The sequence below is a fragment of the Pseudorasbora parva genome, chromosome 16, assembly GCF_024679245.1.
Source record: "Pseudorasbora parva isolate DD20220531a chromosome 16, ASM2467924v1, whole genome shotgun sequence".
In the NCBI taxonomy this organism is placed as follows: Eukaryota; Metazoa; Chordata; class Actinopteri; order Cypriniformes; family Gobionidae; genus Pseudorasbora; species Pseudorasbora parva.
In genome coordinates, this window is record NC_090187.1 from 4931909 (window position 1) to 4952648 (window position 20740).

A 20740-nucleotide genomic window follows, 5' to 3' on the forward strand; every position below is an offset into this window, starting at 1 on the left:
ATACATGTTTTTTTAATGTTTAAAAGGGTTGCGATCAAGGGTTTATATTAGGGATTGATATAGTTTGTACAGTATAAAAATCATTATATCTATGGAAAGTCACCATAGAACATGTAAACGCAACCTTTTTGTAGAAAAAGAGAGTTACTCTCCTCTCTATTATGACTATTGATCGATGTGTTGCTCTCTTTTCCTGTAGGTGTGCTGCATGTTGGTGCACCCTCTGGTCCAGAAGTCACTTTGAGGCTGCATCTCATGGTAAAAACCAGTAACTGTATTGAGCCCGGCAGTGGATTCAGTGACCCACAATGCTCCGGGAAAGGGAAATGCATCACCCAGTCTTCAGTGGTAATGACCTCATATCATAATTAGCATTAGGTGTTACATTACAAGCCTGAATCTGCGCTGCTGTTTTCTTTCCAACATTACCTTTGTTCTATTTGTGTTCTCTTCGTCCAAAATATCTGTAAACATTGCGTGTGTTTAAATGTGAATCGCAGGACACGTTTTACTGCCAGTGTGATGATGGGTATTCTGGGATCTTCTGTGAGGAGTTTGACGCTTGTCACCTGAAGCCCTGCGAGAACAATGGCACCTGTACTGACCTTAGACAAAGAGATGAAGGGCAAAACTACAGCTGTACCTGCCAGTCAGGTGTGTGTGTGAGCTTTTGTTTGTTTGGGTTATTATCAGGAAACGTGACGTTTGTGTCCGGTGTGTGTGTCCCCTGACTGATACCGAACAGGATACTCAACTTAGTCACATCATTTCATAGATTTCACAGTTTAATGTGTAATGCATGATATATTTTAAAATAAATGTTTGTTTTAATTGGATTTAAATCACATTTGCATGCTGCTATTCCTCAGTGAGATACACTATAGCTATTGACAAAAGTATTGGGACACCCCTCCAAATCATTGCATCTAACCCTAACCTTCACTCAGGAACTCAGCCACGAAGTGGTAGGCCACTTAAAAATCACAGAAGCCAACTTTCTGCTGGGTCAATAGCTACAGAGCTCTAAACTTTGTGTGGCCTTCAGATTATCTCAGTAATAGTGCATAGAGAGCTTCATGGAATGGGTTTCCTTGGCCGAGCAGCTCATCCAAGCCTTACATCAAGTGCAATGCAAAGAGTGGGATGCAGTGGAGTAAAGCATGCTGCCACTGGACTGTGGAGACGTGTTCTGTGACTAATCACTGTACTCGTCTGGCAATCTGATGGATGAGTCTGGGTTTGGTGGTTGTCAGGAGAACGGCACTTGACTGACTACATTGTGTCAAGTGTCAAGTTTGGAAGTGGGGGGATTATGGTGTTTTTTTTTTGTTGTTGTTTTTTGTTTTTGTTTTTAAAGGGGTTGTGTTTGACCACTTTGTTTGAAAGTAACTCTTAATGCTTCAGCATACCAAGACATTTTTGGTAATTTCTTGCTCCCAACTTTGTGGGAACAGTTTTGGGATGGCCCCTTCCTGTTCCAATATGACTGCGCTCAAGTGCACAAAACAAGGTCCATAAAGACATGGATGAGCGAGTTTGTTGTGGAGGAACTTGACTGGCCTGAAAAGAGTCCTGACCTCAACCTTATAGAACCCCTTTGGGATGAATTAGAGCGGAGACTGCGAGCCAGGCCTTCTCGCCCAAGATCAGTGCCTGACCTCAAAAATGCTCTTCTAGAAGAATGGTCAAAAATTCCCATAAACACACTCCTAAACCTTGTGGAAAGCTTTCCCAGAAGAGTTGAAGCTGTTATAGATGTAAAGGGTGGGCCAACTCCATATTAAACCCTACGGATTAAAGGGTTAGTTAACCCAAAAAGGAAATTTATGTCATTAATGACTCACCCGAATGTCGTTCCACACCCATAAGACCTCCGTTCATCATCGGAACACAGTTTAAGATATTTTATATTTTAGTCCCAGAGCATATGCAGTTAATGCACACTATACTGTCCATGTCCATAAAGGGAATAAAAACATCATCACAGTAGTCCATATGTGACGTCAGTGGGTTAATTACAATCTCTTGAAGCATTGAAAATAATATTCCAAAAATATCAAAAACGTCCCCGGTTACGTATGTAACCTTAGTTCCCTGAGAACAGGGAACGAGACGCTGCGTCAGCTGACGCTATGGGGAACGCCTTCAGCGTGACAGGTGTCTGAAATCGCTATCAAATCACAATCCTACTGACCGTCGGCAGCTGGTGATGTCATCACCGTGCGACCAGGAAGTATAAAAAGGCACCGTGCCAACATGACAACATCCGCTTCGTCTGAAGGGACTGTGGGCAGGCACACCTTGAAGCATGGCCATGTGACGCAGCGTCTCGTTCCCTGTTCTCAGGGAACTAAGGTTACATACGTAACCGGGGACGTTCCCTTTCGAAAGGGAACTCGCGCTGCGTCAGCTGACGCTATGGGGAACGATATACCCACGCCGCCATGCTGAGGGGAGTGCACGCCCCTTACTGGCAGTGAGAACTGCCTGGACGAGTGTTCGCGGAAAGTCTGAACCACTCCCCCTCTAGCCACACAGGCTGCCAGTGACATCATTCCCTACGGTCATAGCCCAAGCTATATGCCTAAGAGAGAACCTAAACAAGTTTTAACTGAGGTTTTCTACTCTCGGCTTGCTCGAGGGCCTGGGACCTACTACTTCCGAAGGAAGGAGTCCCTTAAGGGAATGTGGCTAGGGGACCCGAGGGCGCCACCAGCCGTCACTAGTTCGGGAAAAACCTTCACCGAATGCCACCAGGGAGGCCTCACCTGGCATCACTTCTGTGGGACACCCCAGCTTGGCCAACCCTGTCTGTCAAAACAGAGCCTCCGGACATCGCTCTTACTTATGAGCATCCAGACTGAGGGACTGCAAACTGGCAATGTCCTCCTCAGACCGGAACTCGGAGACGGGAATCCTGGAGAGCAGTACTCAGCTTAGTGCTTCTTACCCTTGCCATCGAGGGGAGTCTCTTCTGCTCGATCCTAGGATCTACTGAGCACATTTATTACAGGGGTGCTCAGGAGGCCTAAAAAAGGCCTATGGACTGATCTACCCGGGAGGCCCCGAGGGGGGCCTGCCCGTCTGATCAGACTCAAGCGGCCGTAAGCTCGCAGACGACCCTCAATGAGGGGAGCTCTTAAGCCAGCTTGGTAGGTAAACCATGCTGTAGGCTAGCCAGTTCCCTGTCCTGAAGGGACTGCGCAGCAGAAACGGAGTCTCGTTGTGCTAGGGCACGAGCCCGCCACTGAGTTATACCGGCCCAGGCCGGGACCCAACGGCAGGCAGCCGCTAGCTGTCAGCCCAAAGCCAGTTCTACGTTCCCGCTTAGGGGAACCGTTTCCCCTCCAGGGAGGCCAGGAGGCGCCTCTACCTGGCACCGTTAGTGCTAGCTGTTAGGAGCCGCCGGAAGGTGGCTTTACTGGTTCCTCAGGCTCATGAGGCTATAACGCCAGAAGCCACCTATGCTAATGGCTAGCTTGTCACCGAGACCTGGTCCGGGAATCCCCTCCCAAAAAGGCCCGAAGAGACCTGACAGCATAATACACTGGCCTACCGAGCGTCCCAGCTCGGGGGCTCACCCTCAGGCGGCCTAGAGCGGCCTACTTCCTGCCAGCCAACGTGCAAACTGTCGGGAGCTATTGTGTTCCCGGGGCTTGCCTCCAGGGAGGCCTGTCTGATGCCACGTACAGTCCGGTCCTTTTAGGGCGGCCTGGAGAGGCCTATTGCCGAATGGCAGTTCCCTATTAGATTGGTGACATACGGTGCTTATCCGATGGCAAATCCCACCGGAAACCCCGCAGGGCCGGGAAACGACCATAGGACGGCCTGAAGCGGCCCGTCCCTGATAGCAGACTATGCTAGCCGCCTGGCTAGCACCCACGCACACTGTCGCAAGACCTGGGAACCGGGGCTCACCCTACAGGAGGCCTAAAGTGGCCTAGATCCTGTCAACCAATGGTCGGAACCCTAGGTCACCCCCTCAGGGGACGCCATGTGAGGCGTGCTGAAACTCAGCGAGCCCTTAAAGTCGGGCTGACAGTGGCTGTCTGCTGGCTGATGAGGACTGGGTATCCAGTCACTACCTGGGGACTCATCCCCAGGGAGGCCGTTAGGGGCCTACTTATGACGAGGTTTCTGCTGCAGCCGACATCGTTGGGGAGAACCCTCCCCGCTCACATGGGCCACGATGTCGGAACTCACCCGCAGGGAGGCCTCCTGAGGCCTACCACCTGACCCAGAGTTAACTGCCCGGACTGCCTCGGCTGGCGTCTCCCGCCAGCCCGCCTTCTATAGTCGGTCCGCCCCAGCGGCCCATAGCAGCCTTCTGCAACGGCGCAGTCTCTCAGGCAGCGCCTACCAGCGTGGACCTAAAACACAATGCCCACAGCAGTGCACTCAGCATAAAACGCCTTGAACCCTCTAAAGCGAGGGGAGTACAACTTACGCCACCTGCCTCCAGGGCGGCCGTCTGGTCGTCCAGCGGTCCGCCGTCCGCGCAAGGGCGTCAGCCGTGACAGTGTTTCGACTCCAGGGGAGCATCCTACCAACCGATGCTTTCAGATGGTTGCGAAGTACAGCTCGACCCGAGCCTAAAAGGTGAAGCAGAAGACACAGAGCAAAAAGTGAAAGATATTGAACACACACAACCGGCCATTTCCTGAACCAAGCCGGGGGGCCGCCCAGAAGTGGCGGCCGCACTAGCTCTGGGGGGCGGGGCTAGCAAAACCAGTCTGACTGCGCACCGCGAAGAGACGCCTACCCCGTCCCCACGACCACTGGCTGAGTCGCGATTCATTCTGCTATACACCTTTTTGTATTAATAACAACCCCCAAATGCAGAAGGGGGGTGGGCATTGGCCGGACGACCCTACTGCGGGGAGGCCGGGTAGGGATACAAAGCTCCTGCGGGAATACCGACAGGAGCCCGGGGCAACTGCCAGGGCGATATGCCACCGCGAGACGCCACCGTCATCCCCTCAACAGCCTAGGCCAACTTGATGCACTAGCATCGGTCTGATAATCCCACAACAACGGCCCTAAAAAGGACTGGGACAGACCTTACTGCAGTTCATGCGCTAGCCGAACCTCACAAATTCATCTAGGTATTTCACTAGCAGAGGTGCCACCGCTACCCAGAGGTGGCTACAGCTAAAAAAGTTCGCCAGGAGAACATACGTCAGTTTATATCGCCGCTGCATGCCCGCGGCATGTGCGGTGGCCTCAACTGCTTATATTACACATATCCAGAAGAGAAAACAGCCTTATAAACTACTGTTGCTACACTAGCAAACATAAGCCTACATAAACACACTGTGTTTATACAAACATCGTTCTAGCCACCTTTACTGGGGAACTACAGGCCCACTTCTCCAACTGTTACACTTTTCTTCATCTTTTGTAGACAAAATATCCCTCAGGGAAGCATAGAGTCCAAACATACGGCATTAAAGAAGAATGTTTGCCCTAAAAGGGGACTCACCCGCTGTCTTCAGTGCCTCATCGCTTCATGTAACATGCATGCTTCGGCGCACTAACCTGAGGGTGGGGCGCTTTATTCTCACATGTAAGGCCGAGGAGGCGGCCGCGAAGTCCCGCTTTTCCCAGAGACGATGCACTGTGTGCGGGCAGAGCACACACCGGCCTGGCAGGCTTTCGTCAGAGTCTCACCTCCGCTCATCATCAGCCCGCGCGGCCTGGTGTAAAGCGCGCCCGGGGAGAAAAAAGAAAAACAACAGAACAACAAAGGAGGGGACACAACATCACTTCCGCGCCCTCGGGGGCGGAGACTCACCACCTCGCTTTGGGCGCTGGAAGCGGATCTTCTCCCCGATGTCCCTCCTCCTGTTGCGGGTGTCCCGCCTCTTCCACGTCCTACTCCTCCCCGGAGGGGGCGCACGAGAGGCCACGCTACTGCGTTGGCCCATTTTTTTTTTTTTTTTTTTTTTTTGATGATCCTCGGATCTTGATGGGCCATGGACACCCTCCTGCCTGGGCGCCGCCCCAGACCTCAGCGGAATACACGTTCTATATGCCGCTGAGCGCGCCCTCGCCTCTCTGAACTTTCCCACCACCGCCTCGACGGAGGTGCCGAAAAGCCCAGAGGGCGAGACCGGGGCATCGAGGAGAAAAGCCTTTTCTTTCGCCCCGATGCCCACCAAGTTTATCCACCGATGCCTCTCCGTGGCGACCCTAGCCGCCATCGACCGTCCGATGGCGACTGCTATGTTGTTTGGCCGCCCGGAGAGAGAGATCCGTGGTGCGCCACTCAGCCATCGCATCAGGGGGTAGGCCAACTGGAAAAGCACGGGCTAACGAAGAGGAGGAGTCTCCATCCGACTCCTCCTCCGTCCGCCTGCTCTCGCGACCTGGCTGATCGTCCGCGAGCACTGTGTTCCCCAGACGATGAGCCAGATCCATCTGGGAGCCCCAGGACAAACGGCGCCGCTCAGCCTCGGCATGAGCGGGACCGCTCCCAAATGCTGGCTCTTCTTCCCTCGAGTAGAAGGCCAAGCGAGAGCGGAGCGTCCTCAGTCGGAAAAACGCTCGCAGTTTGCGCAGGAAGCCCCCTCGAGAACCTCCCGCGCGTGCTCTTCCCCCAGGCAGAGCACACAAAGGGTGTGCGTGTCCCCAGGCGTGAGAAACCTGAGACACGGATCAGCGCACTTCCTGTGCGCTCCCTCTTTAGAAAGACTTTCTAGCGAACCAGACAAAACAGTCCCTGAAGACGAAAGGATGTTGTCATGTTGGCACGGTGCCTTTTTATACTTCCTGGTCGCACGGTGATGACATCACCAGCTGCCGACGGTCAGTAGGATTGTGATTTGATAGCGATTTCAGACACCTGTCACGCTGAAGGCGTTCCCCATAGCGTCAGCTGACGCAGCGCGAGTTCCCTTTCGAAAGGGAACTACGATTTTATTCAGCATTGTCTTCTCTTCCGCGTTCTTCCAAAAAGATTCAAACGGTGTGAATCGATCAATGATTCGGGTCGCCAATGTCACGAGATTTCAGCAGTTCAGATCGCATCAAACCGCCAAACTGCTGAAATCACGTAACATTGGCGACCCGAATCATTGATCGATTCACTGATTCATTAACCGTTTGAATCTTTTTGGAGAAACACAAAAAGAGAGGACAATGCTGAATAAATTCATTTTATTGGACCATATTTGACACATATTTTTGGACCAACATGTATTTTTGATGCTTCAAGAGATTGTAATTAACCCACTGATGTCACATATGGACGACTTTGATGATGTCTTTATTCCCTTTCTGGACATGGACAGTAAAGTGTGCATTGACTGCATTATGCTCTGGGACTAAAATATAAAATATCTTAAACTGTGTTCTGAAGATGAACGGAGGTCTTACGGGTGTGGAACGACATTAAGGTGAGGAGTAAATGACATCAATTTTATTTTTGGGTGAACTAACCCTTTAAGAATGGGATGTCATTAAAGATCATGCGCATGTAAAGGCAGGCTTCCCAAAACTTTTCACAATATAGTGTATATAGGTTTAAAAATGATTAAATTATTTTTTATACATACTTTCACTGTCTATATACTTTTTTTCTAATATATATATATATATATATATATATATATATATATATATATATATATATATATATATATATATATATATATATATATATATATATATATATATATATATATAAAAGTTTTTAATTTGTCTATTATGTATCTTATGCTCATGAAAGCAAGAACTGACAAAAATGTTTATTAGTGTAAAAATGTACCTTAAAATGCAATGTAAGTCACTTTGGATAAAAGCATCTGTCAAATGCATAAATGTAAATGTAAAATATTAACATGAAATAGTTCTAAACAGAGTACTTGCACAACATGAATCTAACAAGAAGCGATGTCCTTATGAATTGTGTATACAGTATATGCATGTGCCGTCTTGAAGGTCTGTTTACATGTGCATAACAGAGAATAATAGAAGATGACCTTGAGCAGAGCGCAGAGATTTGAGCTTTAATGCTCTGCTTAAAATGGAGAGATGGGGCAAGGGAAGCAAATGGGAAATGAAGAACAAAATAAGCGTGAGCAAGAGACATTAAAGGCCGGGGATGATCAAATGCCTTTGATCATGTAAATTAAGCCTATTTTGATCCTGTCATTTAAGTTATTTAAAGTCTTCCAGATGAAACAACTGTGCCTTTTTTAAGACATGTTGTCATGGACATGCTGATTGCAAGGCATATAGGTCTAAAGGAAGCATGCAAGCACACAAACAAACACTGTTTACTGTTCTGTCCATTTTTGTAAGAGGATTATGGAGAACACATAAATGATGTTAATTAGCTGTGTTGTAAGAAAAGCAAACAGCCTGCTTTGGCCGACTGAATCTTTCTGGCTTATAACTGAAAGCTTTGTTGAAGATTTTTTCCCCCAACTGTTTTTATGTGAAGGAAAGGAACTCATTGTGTTTTCTGTGAGCCATTTGTGGAGTTTTGTCTACATTATGAGGACCAAATGTCCCCCAAAAGATAGTAAAACCTGAAATTGCCAACATCCCAATTAGGAAAACAGTTTAATAAACATGATAAATTATGTCTTAATGAAAATGTAGAAATGTTTTGTGTGTGCACGTGAGGGTTAGTATCTTAAGCTCAGTATAAAAACAATAGAATTCAATGGAAAGTTCACATCAGAAACAAATGTGTGCATGTATATGATGCATTAACTTTGAATTAGTTTTTTTAAAGGAAGAAACTACATCATTGTTGTTGTTTTTTCCATTCTCTGGTCAATTTTGAGATTTTGGGCTTTTCATAAAGAGTTGTTTCAAACTAGTGGGAAGAAAACATCCAAAATGCAATTTATGCCTGATTTCAATTACAAAACATGCTGTTTTTCTCCTGCATTTAGTCAGAAATATCCACTTCAGTAACACTTATATACTATAGCAGATTTACAGTTGTATTCTTTATTCTTAACCTCTTAAACTCCGAGGACCCTGTACAGGGACGGGAATGACATCGTCATGTATATACTTTCCATTTTAAATGTCTGTAAAGGAGCTATGTGGTACCATTTGAAAGCTTAGAGTCTCTTCTTTCTGAAGATATGGCATAACTTTGGCATTTGTTTTACACAAAGTAATGTATTTACACTAAATTTCTCTGGTACCATTTCCGCCTGGATTTGGCCTACCCAAATTGAAAAGCCTCCCATACACACATACAGTGGGTTAAGTTCAAAATGTTGGTGTCATTTTACAGGAAACCCTTTAAAGTTGCATAAAACACTGCTAAAAGTGATAAACATGTAAGTATAGGTTGTCTAAGCTGTTATTACCCCCCCCCCCCCCCCAAAAAAAATAGGCGCTTTTTGATTTTTATATATAAATTCATTTTTGAAAGTGTGTAACTCAGGCCCTGTGTGCTCTAGCACCCTGCAGACAGTTTGGGCTGTTTCCAGCATGTATAATTAATTTAATGGCACTGGAATATTGCATTTATATCACTGTATAGTGACTTTTACTAAGGAATAGAGAGAAGTCTTATAGGATTATTTCAGGATTTTTCTCCACACAATGGACTTCAATTAAGTCCTTAGATAGGGTATTATAGCAAAACCATCAGTCCTTTTCAAAAACAACAACAACAAAAAATATTAAAATGTATATACTTTTAAAAATAATAATAATAATGATAATAATAATTTAATGACGCTTATCTTGCGCTGCTGCGACACACTATGGATTGCGCAATCACATCAGAAAGGTCACGTAGACGGAAGTACCGCGTGTTAACAAAGTGCTCGTGTGAAGACTAATACAAAAATCCTATAGCAAAAAAAGGTTAAACAACAATGTTGGACAATTTTGAAGTTGAAGACTTCACAATCCGTGGTGTGTCACAGAGCAGCGCAAGATGAGCAATTATAGTTAAAAAGGTATATAAATGTTTTTTTTTTCCTTGAAAATGACCAATGGTTTCGCTAGATAAGACCCTATTCCTTAGCTGGGGTCGAGCAGAGCCTCTGAAGCCTTCGAAGCGCTTTGAAACGGCATTGATTTGTACCTGAAACATTTTGGTTACAATTTAAGTCTGTATGAAGAAAAATCCAGGTCGAATGTTTCCCTTCCATCACAAAAACACAAACTGTTCTCATGAACAACTCAATGGTGCGAACACGAGAGTCCAACTAACGACATATTACAATTATGACCAGATTAAAGGGTTATAGTGATCACAAAAATACAAACCGTTCTCATGAACAATCCCATACACGAGCACGGAAGTCCAATAACGTACAATTATGACAAGATTAGAGGGTGATATAGATCATGAAAAGAGAAAACAAACATATATTAGGAGTAGAGATGCACCGATTGATCGGCAGGGGATATTTTGGTTCCCATGAGGAAAACTGCTTATAAATCATATACAGAATAATGTCTTTTGAAAATGTAAAAATGCTGAAAGTTTTGTGTGATGGTGGGTTTAGGATTAGGGGATAGAATATACAATTTGTACAGTATAGAAATCATTGTGTGTATGGAAAGTCCCCATAAAACAGAAACCCATTGTGTGTGTGTGTGTGTTTTAGGTTTTGAAGGAGACCGTTGTCAGTCGCTGGTGGATCACTGTGTTTCTAGACCCTGCAGGAACGGAGCCACTTGCTCCAGCAGCCTAGAAGGGCCTCACTGCTATTGTGCTGAAGGTACTTATAAATAGCCTCATCTCATGAAATCATGTCTGACACAATCAAATCTGTTGTGTGTTCTGCTTGGTGTGTATGTGTGGAAGTGTATGTATGTGTTAAGCTTGAATCGTCCTGATTCGAGCTCTATTTCTGTTCCCTCTCCTCTCGCTCTCTCTAAGTGTGTCAGAGAGCTGCTTATTTTAAACTCTCTTCCTTTCTTCCAATTAATTGCGAAGCACGGCACAGCTCCGCCCCCTCTCTCAGGAGGACACGTACCGTACCTTCAGCGATGGCTCTCTCTAACCAGGGCACACTCTCAGTCAGCAGATACAACAGGGACGCAACCACTTCTGCTTCCCAAAGAACCACTAAAAAAGTTAGGAACGGAAATCTGATTGGAGTCCCTTGAACTTTAGAGGCAGAAATGCACTCGTAGGCTGAAATGTTAATCTTGCGGTATGAACTGGCACCGTAAGCCACCATTTGAAACGCAAGAAATGCTGAAACAATAGGGAAAGTGGAACTATTAGCACATGTTTAATTAGTGTAGTACAACTCACGATATGTGTTTGAATATTTCATCAGTGAGGCAGTTAATAGCTTTTTATAATAAACTATTCACTATAATATACATTCAAACTCCACAACGACCGCATGCAGCAATGAAAGGCGTTCGGCTGGAATCGAACAATTAGTAGTATCTGTCATTGCTTCCAAAGTCGCACCATTTGAAACAAGGAAATGCACATGAGAAAGATGTCATAAAAGATGTCATATTCATCAAAAGATGTCATATTTGATTTTTGTATAATATTTCCAATTTTTATGTTTTTATAATTTTTATAATTTTACAATACAATTTTATAATTTCATAAAATGTATACATTTTATAAAATGTATGAATTTTATAATACAATTTGTATAATGTTTTCAATAACAGTTGTTAATGTGTGCATTCATGAATTGCTAAATGCACCGTAAAACGAGTCCAAATTACTCATGTCGCTTATCCAATATATCTCATTATTTGCTGAAAATCTTCCCTTTTGCCAATGCTCTTAAATTAAATATGTTGCCAAGTTTGTGATATTTGATGTCCGTGAAGTTTTGTCATAATAACAGTTTCTCATGTTAAAACTAACCTTATTCATCAAAATATGTCATATTTGATTTGATCCTACATTTGACTTCAGAAAAATTAAACGGAGCACTTACGCCCATTAGGCATAACATTATGAGGTAAAGTGAACATGTGAATCTCTTCATCTCGACACCTGTTTGTAGGTCGAATATATTAGGCAACAAGTGTACATTTTATACTCAAAGTTAATGTTTAAGATGCAGGAAAAATGGGCAAGCATAAGAATTTGGCCGTGTTTGAATTTGGACAAGGGTCGGAGCATTTCCAAAACTGCAGCTCTTGTGGGCTGTTCCTGGTCTGCACTGGTCAGTATCTATCAAAAGTGCTCAAAGGAAGGTACACTGTTGACCGGCCACAGGGTCATGGTCATGGTCCAAGGCTCATTGATTCACATAGGGAGCAAAGGCTGGCTCGTGTGGTACTGGAGCTCAAATTACTCAAGAAGTTAATGCTGGTTCTGATATAAAGGTGTCAGAATATACAGTGCATCACAGTTTGTTGCGTATGGGGCTGCATAGCTACAGACCAGTCAGGGTGCCCATGCTGACCCCTGTCCACTGCTGAAAGTGCCAACAGTGGGCTCGTGAACATCAAAACTGGACCACGGAGCAATGGAAGAAGGTGGCCTGGTCTGATGAATCACATTTTCTTTTACATCACGTGGATGGCTGGTCTGTGTGCGTCGCTTACCTGGGGAACGCATGGCACCAGGATGTCCTATGGGAAGAAGGCGAGCCTGCTGAGGCAGTGTGATGCTTTGGACAATGTTCTGCTGGGACCTTGGGTCCTGCCATCCATGTGGATGTGACTTTGACATGTATCACCTACCTAAGCATTGTTGCAGACCATGTACACTTTCATGGAAACGGTATTCCCTGGTGGCTTTCAGCAGGATAATGCACCCTGCCTCAAAGCAAAAATGGTTCAGAAATGGTTTGAGGGGCACAATAACAAGTCTTCAAATTCCCCAGATCTCAATCCAATCGAGTATCTGTGGGATGATCTAAACAAACAAGTGTGATCCATTGAGGCCCCACCTTGCAACGTACAGGACTTAAAGGGTCTGCTGCTAACATCATTGTGCCAGATACCACAGGACACCTTTAGGGGTCTAGCTGAGTCCATGTCTCGACGGGCCAGGGCTGTTTTGGCAGCAAAAGGAGGAAAAACACAATATAAGGTCAATTAGTACAGTGGTTCTCAAACCTGTCCTGGGGACCCCCAACCAGTACACATTTTGCATGTCTCCCTCATCAAACACACCTGATTCAAATCATCAGCTCATTAGTAGAGACTCTAAGATTTGAATTGGGTGTCTGATGAGGGAGAAATGCAAAATGTGCAGTGGTGAGGGGTCCCCAGGACTGGTTTGAGAACCACTGAATTAGTATATATGGCGCAACTGATAGCTGTATCAGTTAGTATGATTTTTACATCAGAAATGGTTTTAATTCAGAAATAAAAGGCATTTTTCACTGTTAAGCCCGCCACCACGAGAGGTTTGTGTCAAAACAGCAAACGAAAAACTGAAAAACGTAAGCAAAATCTTTGGCAATGCATTCACAATCCACGATTTGCGAAAACGAATCTTTGAAAAACAAAGAATGAAACATAGTGAATATCCTGTTACATTTGTGTGACGGATTTCATTTTTTTTTTCGTTTTTCTTCTTTTGTAATGGCATATTTTTGATAGTTTCAGAAAAGGTTTCATTCAGTTTTATTGAGACAAAGGTAATTCTATATTTATGATTTGATGTCCACATATGTGTCAAAAGTTTAAAGGGTTAGTTCACCCAAAAATGAAAATTTTGTCATTAATTACTCTACCTAATGTCGTTTGTCACCCGTCAGACCTCCGTTCATCTTCAGAACACAAATGAAGATATTTTTCTTGAATCCAATGGCTCAGAAAGGCCTTCATTGACAACAACGTCATTTCCTCTCTCAAGACCCATAAAGGCACTAAAGACGTCGTTACAAAGCCCATCTCACTACAGCGGCTCTACAATCATTTTATGAAGCGACGAGAATAGTTTTTGTGTGCAAAAAATACAACACAATAGCGGCTTATTTAGTGATGGCCGATTTGAAAACACCGCTTCGTAAAGCTTCGAACCGTTATGAATCGAATCATGATTGTAGAGCCGCTGTAGTGAGATGGGCTTTGTTACGACGTCTTTAGTGCCTTTATGGGTCTTGAGAGAGGAAATGACATTGGTGTCAATGAAGGCATTTCTGAGCATCAGATTTCATCAAAAATATGTTCATTTGTGTTCTGAAGATGAACGGAGGTCTTACGGGTGTCGGACGACATTAGGGTGAGTAATTAATCACAGAATTTTCATTTTTGGGTGAACTAACCCTTTAACAGCATCTTAATTTAAATGGCACACAAGTCAGATGGGCGACTGTTATGGTGCGTTTTTTTTTTCATGGCCATGGTCATAGTTTCTCCTTTTGTGCTCCACAAAAAAATAAATTAGAGCACAATGACACAAGTATGAATGAATAATGAAAGCATTTTCATTTCTAGTGAACTGTTGATCTAATACTTTCAGTAAAACACATTTGTGTTGTCTCAGTCAGGCTGCGAGAGTTTCATTACGATAATGCATGAAAGCTCTTCCATAAGGGAAACTGGTGGGCGGATCAGCACACTGAGCTCGAGTGCTCTGTGTGTGATTGACATTTATTGGGGGGATCATAGCAACGGAGCTTGTAATCTGCTGGTGCCTGCATGTTACTGAGACGAGACTACAAATGCACAAAAACACAAACACATATGCAAAATACATGTACTGTACATCCGTGTAAAATTAACATTTAACCAAGATTAATAAATGCTGTAAAAGCATTGTTCATTGTTACTTCATGATAACTAATGCTGACATTATTCTGCTCATTTGAATTATTATAGTTGCTTATTATCGTGCATATTACTAGTATATTAGTAATAGTAGCTTATTCTGCATGACCTACGCAATACCTAATCTTAACAACTACCTTACTAACGATTAATAAACAGTAATTAGAAGTTTATGGAGGCAAAATTCATAGTTAATAGTTAGTTAATACAGAGAATTGGACTCTTAAAAGTGTGACCAAACCTTTTGGTCCACTTTATATTAGCTGGCCTTAACTACTATGTATTTTAATCAATCATTTGATACAATGCACTTATTGTGTACATGCATGTTTTTACAATGTACTTACATTTTTCTTTAAAAAAGCTACGTGTAATTACATCTGTAATTAATTTCTGTAGTTACATTTATAATTACACTGTTGACACTTTCCTTACACCTGTCCATAACCTTTCCCATTTCCCACCCTCAATATCGGTAAAAGTACATTTGACTTATTTTTTTGACGCAAGTACATTGTAGTTAAACCCATCTAATATAAAGTGCGGCCAACCTATTACTATATGTATTTTAATGGATTGTTCCAGGTTCAGTACAAGTTAAGTTGCACAGCGAAAATAATGAACTCATCTATACGTTTATATAGGGGAAATTAATTAGCAAAAATAGACTTTCTTTTTCACAGGTTTCCATTGGGATTGTGTTACTGTAAGGACATTTTTTGATGGTTATGATATGTGGTATGTGGTAATCAACAGTCACATGCTCCCAAAACAAGCCTACTTTGCCTACATGATGTAACAATGAACTGCTTTTATGTATTTAAAAGTTGTATACAATAATGTAAGTTGCATTATGAGATAACTAACAGTGAACAATATAGTACAAAAACATTTCCTTAAACCAAATTAATAAATTATTTTAAATATATTTGTTAGTGTTAGTCCATGTTACCTAATGCATTGACTAATGTGAACATGTAGAACCCTACCCCGCAGCACTAATAGTCATTGTTTAGTCATAATGCTCTATTGAATAATTAGTGACAAATTTAAGGAAAACTGAAATAAAGCGTCTTAGTAATGTGTTTGGCCACCATGTGCCACCAGAGCACCTTCACTACCCCTTGGCATTGTTTGAACATTGATTCCCTGGAAACTTTACTGGATGGATGGAAGTATATTGTATTCCCTGATTTGAAGATATGAGGAGAGTGCTGAAAAACTCTCCTCTATGTGTTCAATTCAGTCGAGATCTGAGGACTGTGAAAGCCATAGCGTATGATTTACATCATCATCATAACAGAACCACCAGATTTACTGGAGTTTCTTTTCATTTGTTCTCCTCCTCCTCCTCCTCCTCCTCCTCCTCCTCCTCCTCCTCCTCCTCCTCCTCCTCTGTATAATTATGCTAACTTGCCGTAAAACCATTGCTGACTGTTTCATTTTATGGGGAATAGTACAGTTACAGGTATGGAGTACCTCCGTATACAGGTATGTATGTATAGCACACTCTTAAAAATAAAAGGAGTTTTCGCAGTGTTACCATTGAAAAACTGTTTTATTATTTGTTATATTTTAAGTATTTGTTTCCCAAAAAAAAATTCAGTGAACAGTCCATAAAAGAACCAGTTTTTTGCTAGTATAAAAAATCTTTTGTGCATTGAAAAAGTTAGACGTCAGGTTGCAAGAGTGTAGTAAGAAATTGGTTATTGGTTGTAGGATACCTGGTTAAAGTCGGTATGTAATGAAAATAATTTCCTAAACATGATATCCTATTCATTCGTGCATATGTTTCTGAAAAAAAATATTGACCTTATTTTTATTGACCATAACGCTATTAACTGTAATGTATGCAGGATTGTCTAATCATTTAGGGCCAGCTTTACTAACAGCTTGCACCATGCAGCATCCTCTTTTGTTGTTCAAAAACTACTGTCAGCACTTCCTAAAGAATTAGCGCCTAAAAGGCATGGACAGGGTTATTTTTGCAGATGACCTTATTGAATATGTATTTGTAGGAGTTTCCCTTTTAGATGCAACATTTATGGAAGGAGAGTATTTCAATTAATCATTCAAGGTGATTTACTAAGGTTTGCGCTCGTCAATGTACTGCTATTTGCGCCATTATTTATCATCCAAAAAAGCATGTCTTAAACCAGACGCTAATTTGCACTGCCTCTTGGTAGATGTGTTGGTCATTGTAGAAATGATCCGGCCCTGTCTGTGTCCTTTAATTTGCATGTCATCAGTAGTTCACACACAGAACTTTCCCCATCGGCACTGTTTTGGGATTGCGTTCTCACACAATTTTGCCCTGTTTAGTAAATCTGGCCCTTAGTCGCTCAAACCCTCCCCTGCATGCTCACACTGACCTGTCTTCACTTTTGAGCGCCACGCCCACTTATCAACATCCAATCAACGACTGATACATAGAATCAAGTCCGGCCTTACAGGGTTCCCTTTCTCCAATAATCCCTAACACTCGGCTGTACGTCACAATACGGAAAAAAAGATCTGTCTCTACTTCCATTTCATCAAGACTACTTTAGGAACGTCTGTCAAAAACGATCTCAGCTGTTGTTCTCACAAGTTCCGCATCTTTAAATGCACTCTTAGAAGAAAAGGTTCTATATAGAACCAAAAAGGGTGCTACGTATTTGGAACCGCTAAAAGGTTCTAGAACAGTTTTTAAGGGTTCTTTGGGTTCTATATGGAACCTTTTAGGGGTTCATTCATTATCATTTGATTTGTCCTTTCGGGATTAAAGATTTCATATTATTGACAAAATGTTACTGAATTATTCAGTGTATTCAAATGCATTTATGAATGCATGTAAATGATCACAAAATTCAAGATATAGGGGTTAGAAAATGTACATTTATCTCATTTTATGTAGTTAATATCACACGAAGAGTGTTATTTCAGTTTTTCTTCTACAAAAATCAGCATGATTAAAATGAGATATTAAGTTACTACAGCAGCTTAATAAACAATAATTTAATTAAAACTTCAAAATGTTGCAGATTAATGTAACATGTGAATGAATAATAGCCTAAAGAACATTTGCAAAGAACAAAAAGGTTCTTTCTTGTCATTATAGAACCCTATTAGCATAAAAGGTTAAGTAAAGAACCCTATGGTTCTATATAGAACCCCAATGATCTCTTTTTTCTAAGAGTGTAGAAGATGGCCTCTCGCAATCTTCATGACATTTTCTCTAGTTGTGATGTTGAAGACTAAATTATTCATATGACATGGACTGTATCAGATTCGAACAGGTCTCTTTATGCATATCGCACACCTTAGTCTCTTCTTCTTCTCTCTCTCTCTTTCTCTTTGTTAGGGTATCAGGGTGCCATGTGCGAGCAGAAGATTGATCCCTGTGCTTCTGGGCCCTGCCATAATAATGCCAGCTGCTCCCCACAGGGCTCTGGTTTGGGGTACAGTTGCACCTGTCCCGCAGGCTACACCGGACCCACCTGTGCCCAGCTGGTGGACTTCTGCGCCCTCAACCCATGCGCTCACGGCATCTGCCGCAGCGTCGGTACTAGCTATAGGTGCCTCTGCGTACCAGGTGAGGATCTCGCTTGCTTCCGCTCATAGCCGTGTCTCTCCCTTCGCTCCCTCCATCTGGTTGTCATGGCAACTGCCTCCTGTGTATTCTTTGCTCAGACATCATTGTCTGTGAAGTGTGACTGCACCAGCTGTGCAGCCAGATCGGTCTATCCACTGATATCACCCCGCTCTGATAAGAGGTGTCCGATGGGACCGTTGTGTTCTCCAGTGGGATTGCAAATAATGTTCAATGGGATTGCGCTATGAAGACGGCACTTCTGGTGACAACTGGCCGCTGGGATTACTGTGCTTTGCACGCTCACTGAAAACAAAATGATCCTCAGCGAAACCAATTAATAGGCCTATAGCAAATGATGTGATGGCAGCATTCAGGGCCTTTGATAGGGCCGGTTTTAAACACAAACTAGGACTGCATACATTGTGTGTGATGCAAATTTGATCATCACACATGTACTATACAAGTGTAGCCCCCCCGCATTTATCAATGTAATAAGCTTATTTATTATTATATAATGTAGGAATTACATAATTAAAGGGGGGGGGGGGGGGGTGAAATGCTGTTTCATGCATACTGAGCTTTTTACACTGTTAAACACTTGGATTCCCATCCTAAACATAGTCAAAGTTTCAAAAACTAATGTTGGACATTTGATAGAGTATTTCTGTGTCAAAAATACTCCTTCCGGTTTCTCACAAGTTTCGGAGAGTTTTTTTCGAGTATGGGTCTACTTGACGTTAAAAGATCGGAAGGTCCTTGTATGGGCCGTACGGGCTCTTCTCCCGGAAGGGCGCGCGCGTGACTAGAGCGAGAGAGGAAATGCACGCCGTAAACAGTCTCTCAGGTGCAGATCCAGTCGTCCGTGAACACTAATGTCGGTTATAGTCCGCGGCGCTCTCCACTTCATTCCTCCACTTTGACATTAAAGGCGACTTCAACGCTTCAGCACAGCATTCCGGGAAGGCAGCGCTGCATTTGAACCGATTTGAACGCAGAAATGCTTCAGTCGCATCGCAAAGTGGATCTCCACACTCCAAGAAGTGTGTTTTTGACAGAGCCGTCCCAGCGATAAAGGTTCGGTCCTGGAAGCAGCCGGTAAGTAAAACTGCTTCAAATGTCTGTGCTGTGCTTATCGTCACGTATGTAAACATCAGTAAACGACACAATCGCGTGCTTCGTCATTCAAATGCGCTAACGGACTTCATTGCTGTTCTATGTAACTTATAACGTTAACGTTACACTACTCTGACGTGCAAAACCGTTTTGCTTGCTACTAAGGTTTGGTCGCATACAATAGTCCATAAACTATCGCAAGCCATTTTAACATTTAAACCTTTGTCTGACTATCTATAAATATATTTAAAGATAGTAACAATTGTATTTTGACTAGTGATAATTATAATTCGACTAGTCAAAATGACAATTAGAGATATCTGCAATTATAATTGCACTAGTAAGAAATCTGATTCGAGATATCTCTAAATACATTTCAACTAGTCAAAACTCTATTAAAGATATCTGTAATGAGGTTAGAGATATCTTCAATAGACGCTAGTGATGTGTCGTTCATGAACGATTCGTTCATTTTGAACGAATCTTTATTATGACTCGGGACTACCGAGTTGTCTCAGATATTGATTCGTTCATTTTGTGTTGACCGCGCATGCGCATTACGCAACATATGGCCTCTGAATCAGCTCTGAATCTCCGAATGATTAGTTCTTTTGAGTCTCGGGTTTGAGTCTTTCGTTCTTCCTGTTAGTCCCATAGAGTCTATGCTGTCAGTAACGGAAACAGAAAAGATTAGTTCTTTTGAGTCTTGAGTTTGAGTCTTTCGTTCTTGCTGTCAGTCACATGCTGTGTGTGTGTTTGTGTGTGTGTGTGTGTGTGTGTGTGTGTGTGTGTATATATATATATATATATATATATATATATATATATATACCCAGCAAACACAGCAACGTTGTAAAAACGTTTTTTTCATGTTGTGAAAAGGTCGCGATAACGTTTTTATCCGACGTATTTAATACGACAGATGTCGGGTTTTTTTCACGTTATAAATACGTTTTTTCACAACGTTGCAGAAACGTTCTTATAACGTCTTTATCACGTTGCCACGTCTCCTTGTAACGTTGCAGAAACGTCTTTATCACGTTACCGCGTCTACTTACAACGTTGCAGAATTATATTTATAACGTTTTTTATCACCTTACCATATCCTCTCCTTCCAACATTGCAAAAATGTGTTTATAACGTTTTTGTCACCTACCACGTCCATCTCCTTCCAACGTTGTAGAAACGTACCACATTCAAACTGGTTCTTCACTTCACACATGCTGTGATCAAAATGTTTTTTTGTTTTTACTGTTATCTTTAATATAAAAACAATATTATAACTACAGTAAGAAAAATATATTGTGGTCTTTTTAGATCTCTGTATAATTTGTCAAGGCTAATCACACGTTATAA

General features: G+C 42.8%; 1 protein-coding gene across 1 annotated transcript in view; it reads left to right on the forward strand.

The window, feature by feature from the left end:
• The window catches only part of dner (delta/notch-like EGF repeat containing), a 61520-nt gene that overhangs the window by 21375 nt on the left and 19405 nt on the right, over positions 1-20740 (forward strand). Inside the window, exons 5-8 of the mRNA XM_067420340.1 lie at positions 200-348; positions 501-654; positions 10593-10706; positions 18041-18271. Coding sequence (XP_067276441.1) covers positions 200-348; positions 501-654; positions 10593-10706; positions 18041-18271 — 648 coding nt within the window. The remainder of the gene's footprint in view (positions 1-199; positions 349-500; positions 655-10592; positions 10707-18040; positions 18272-20740) is intronic.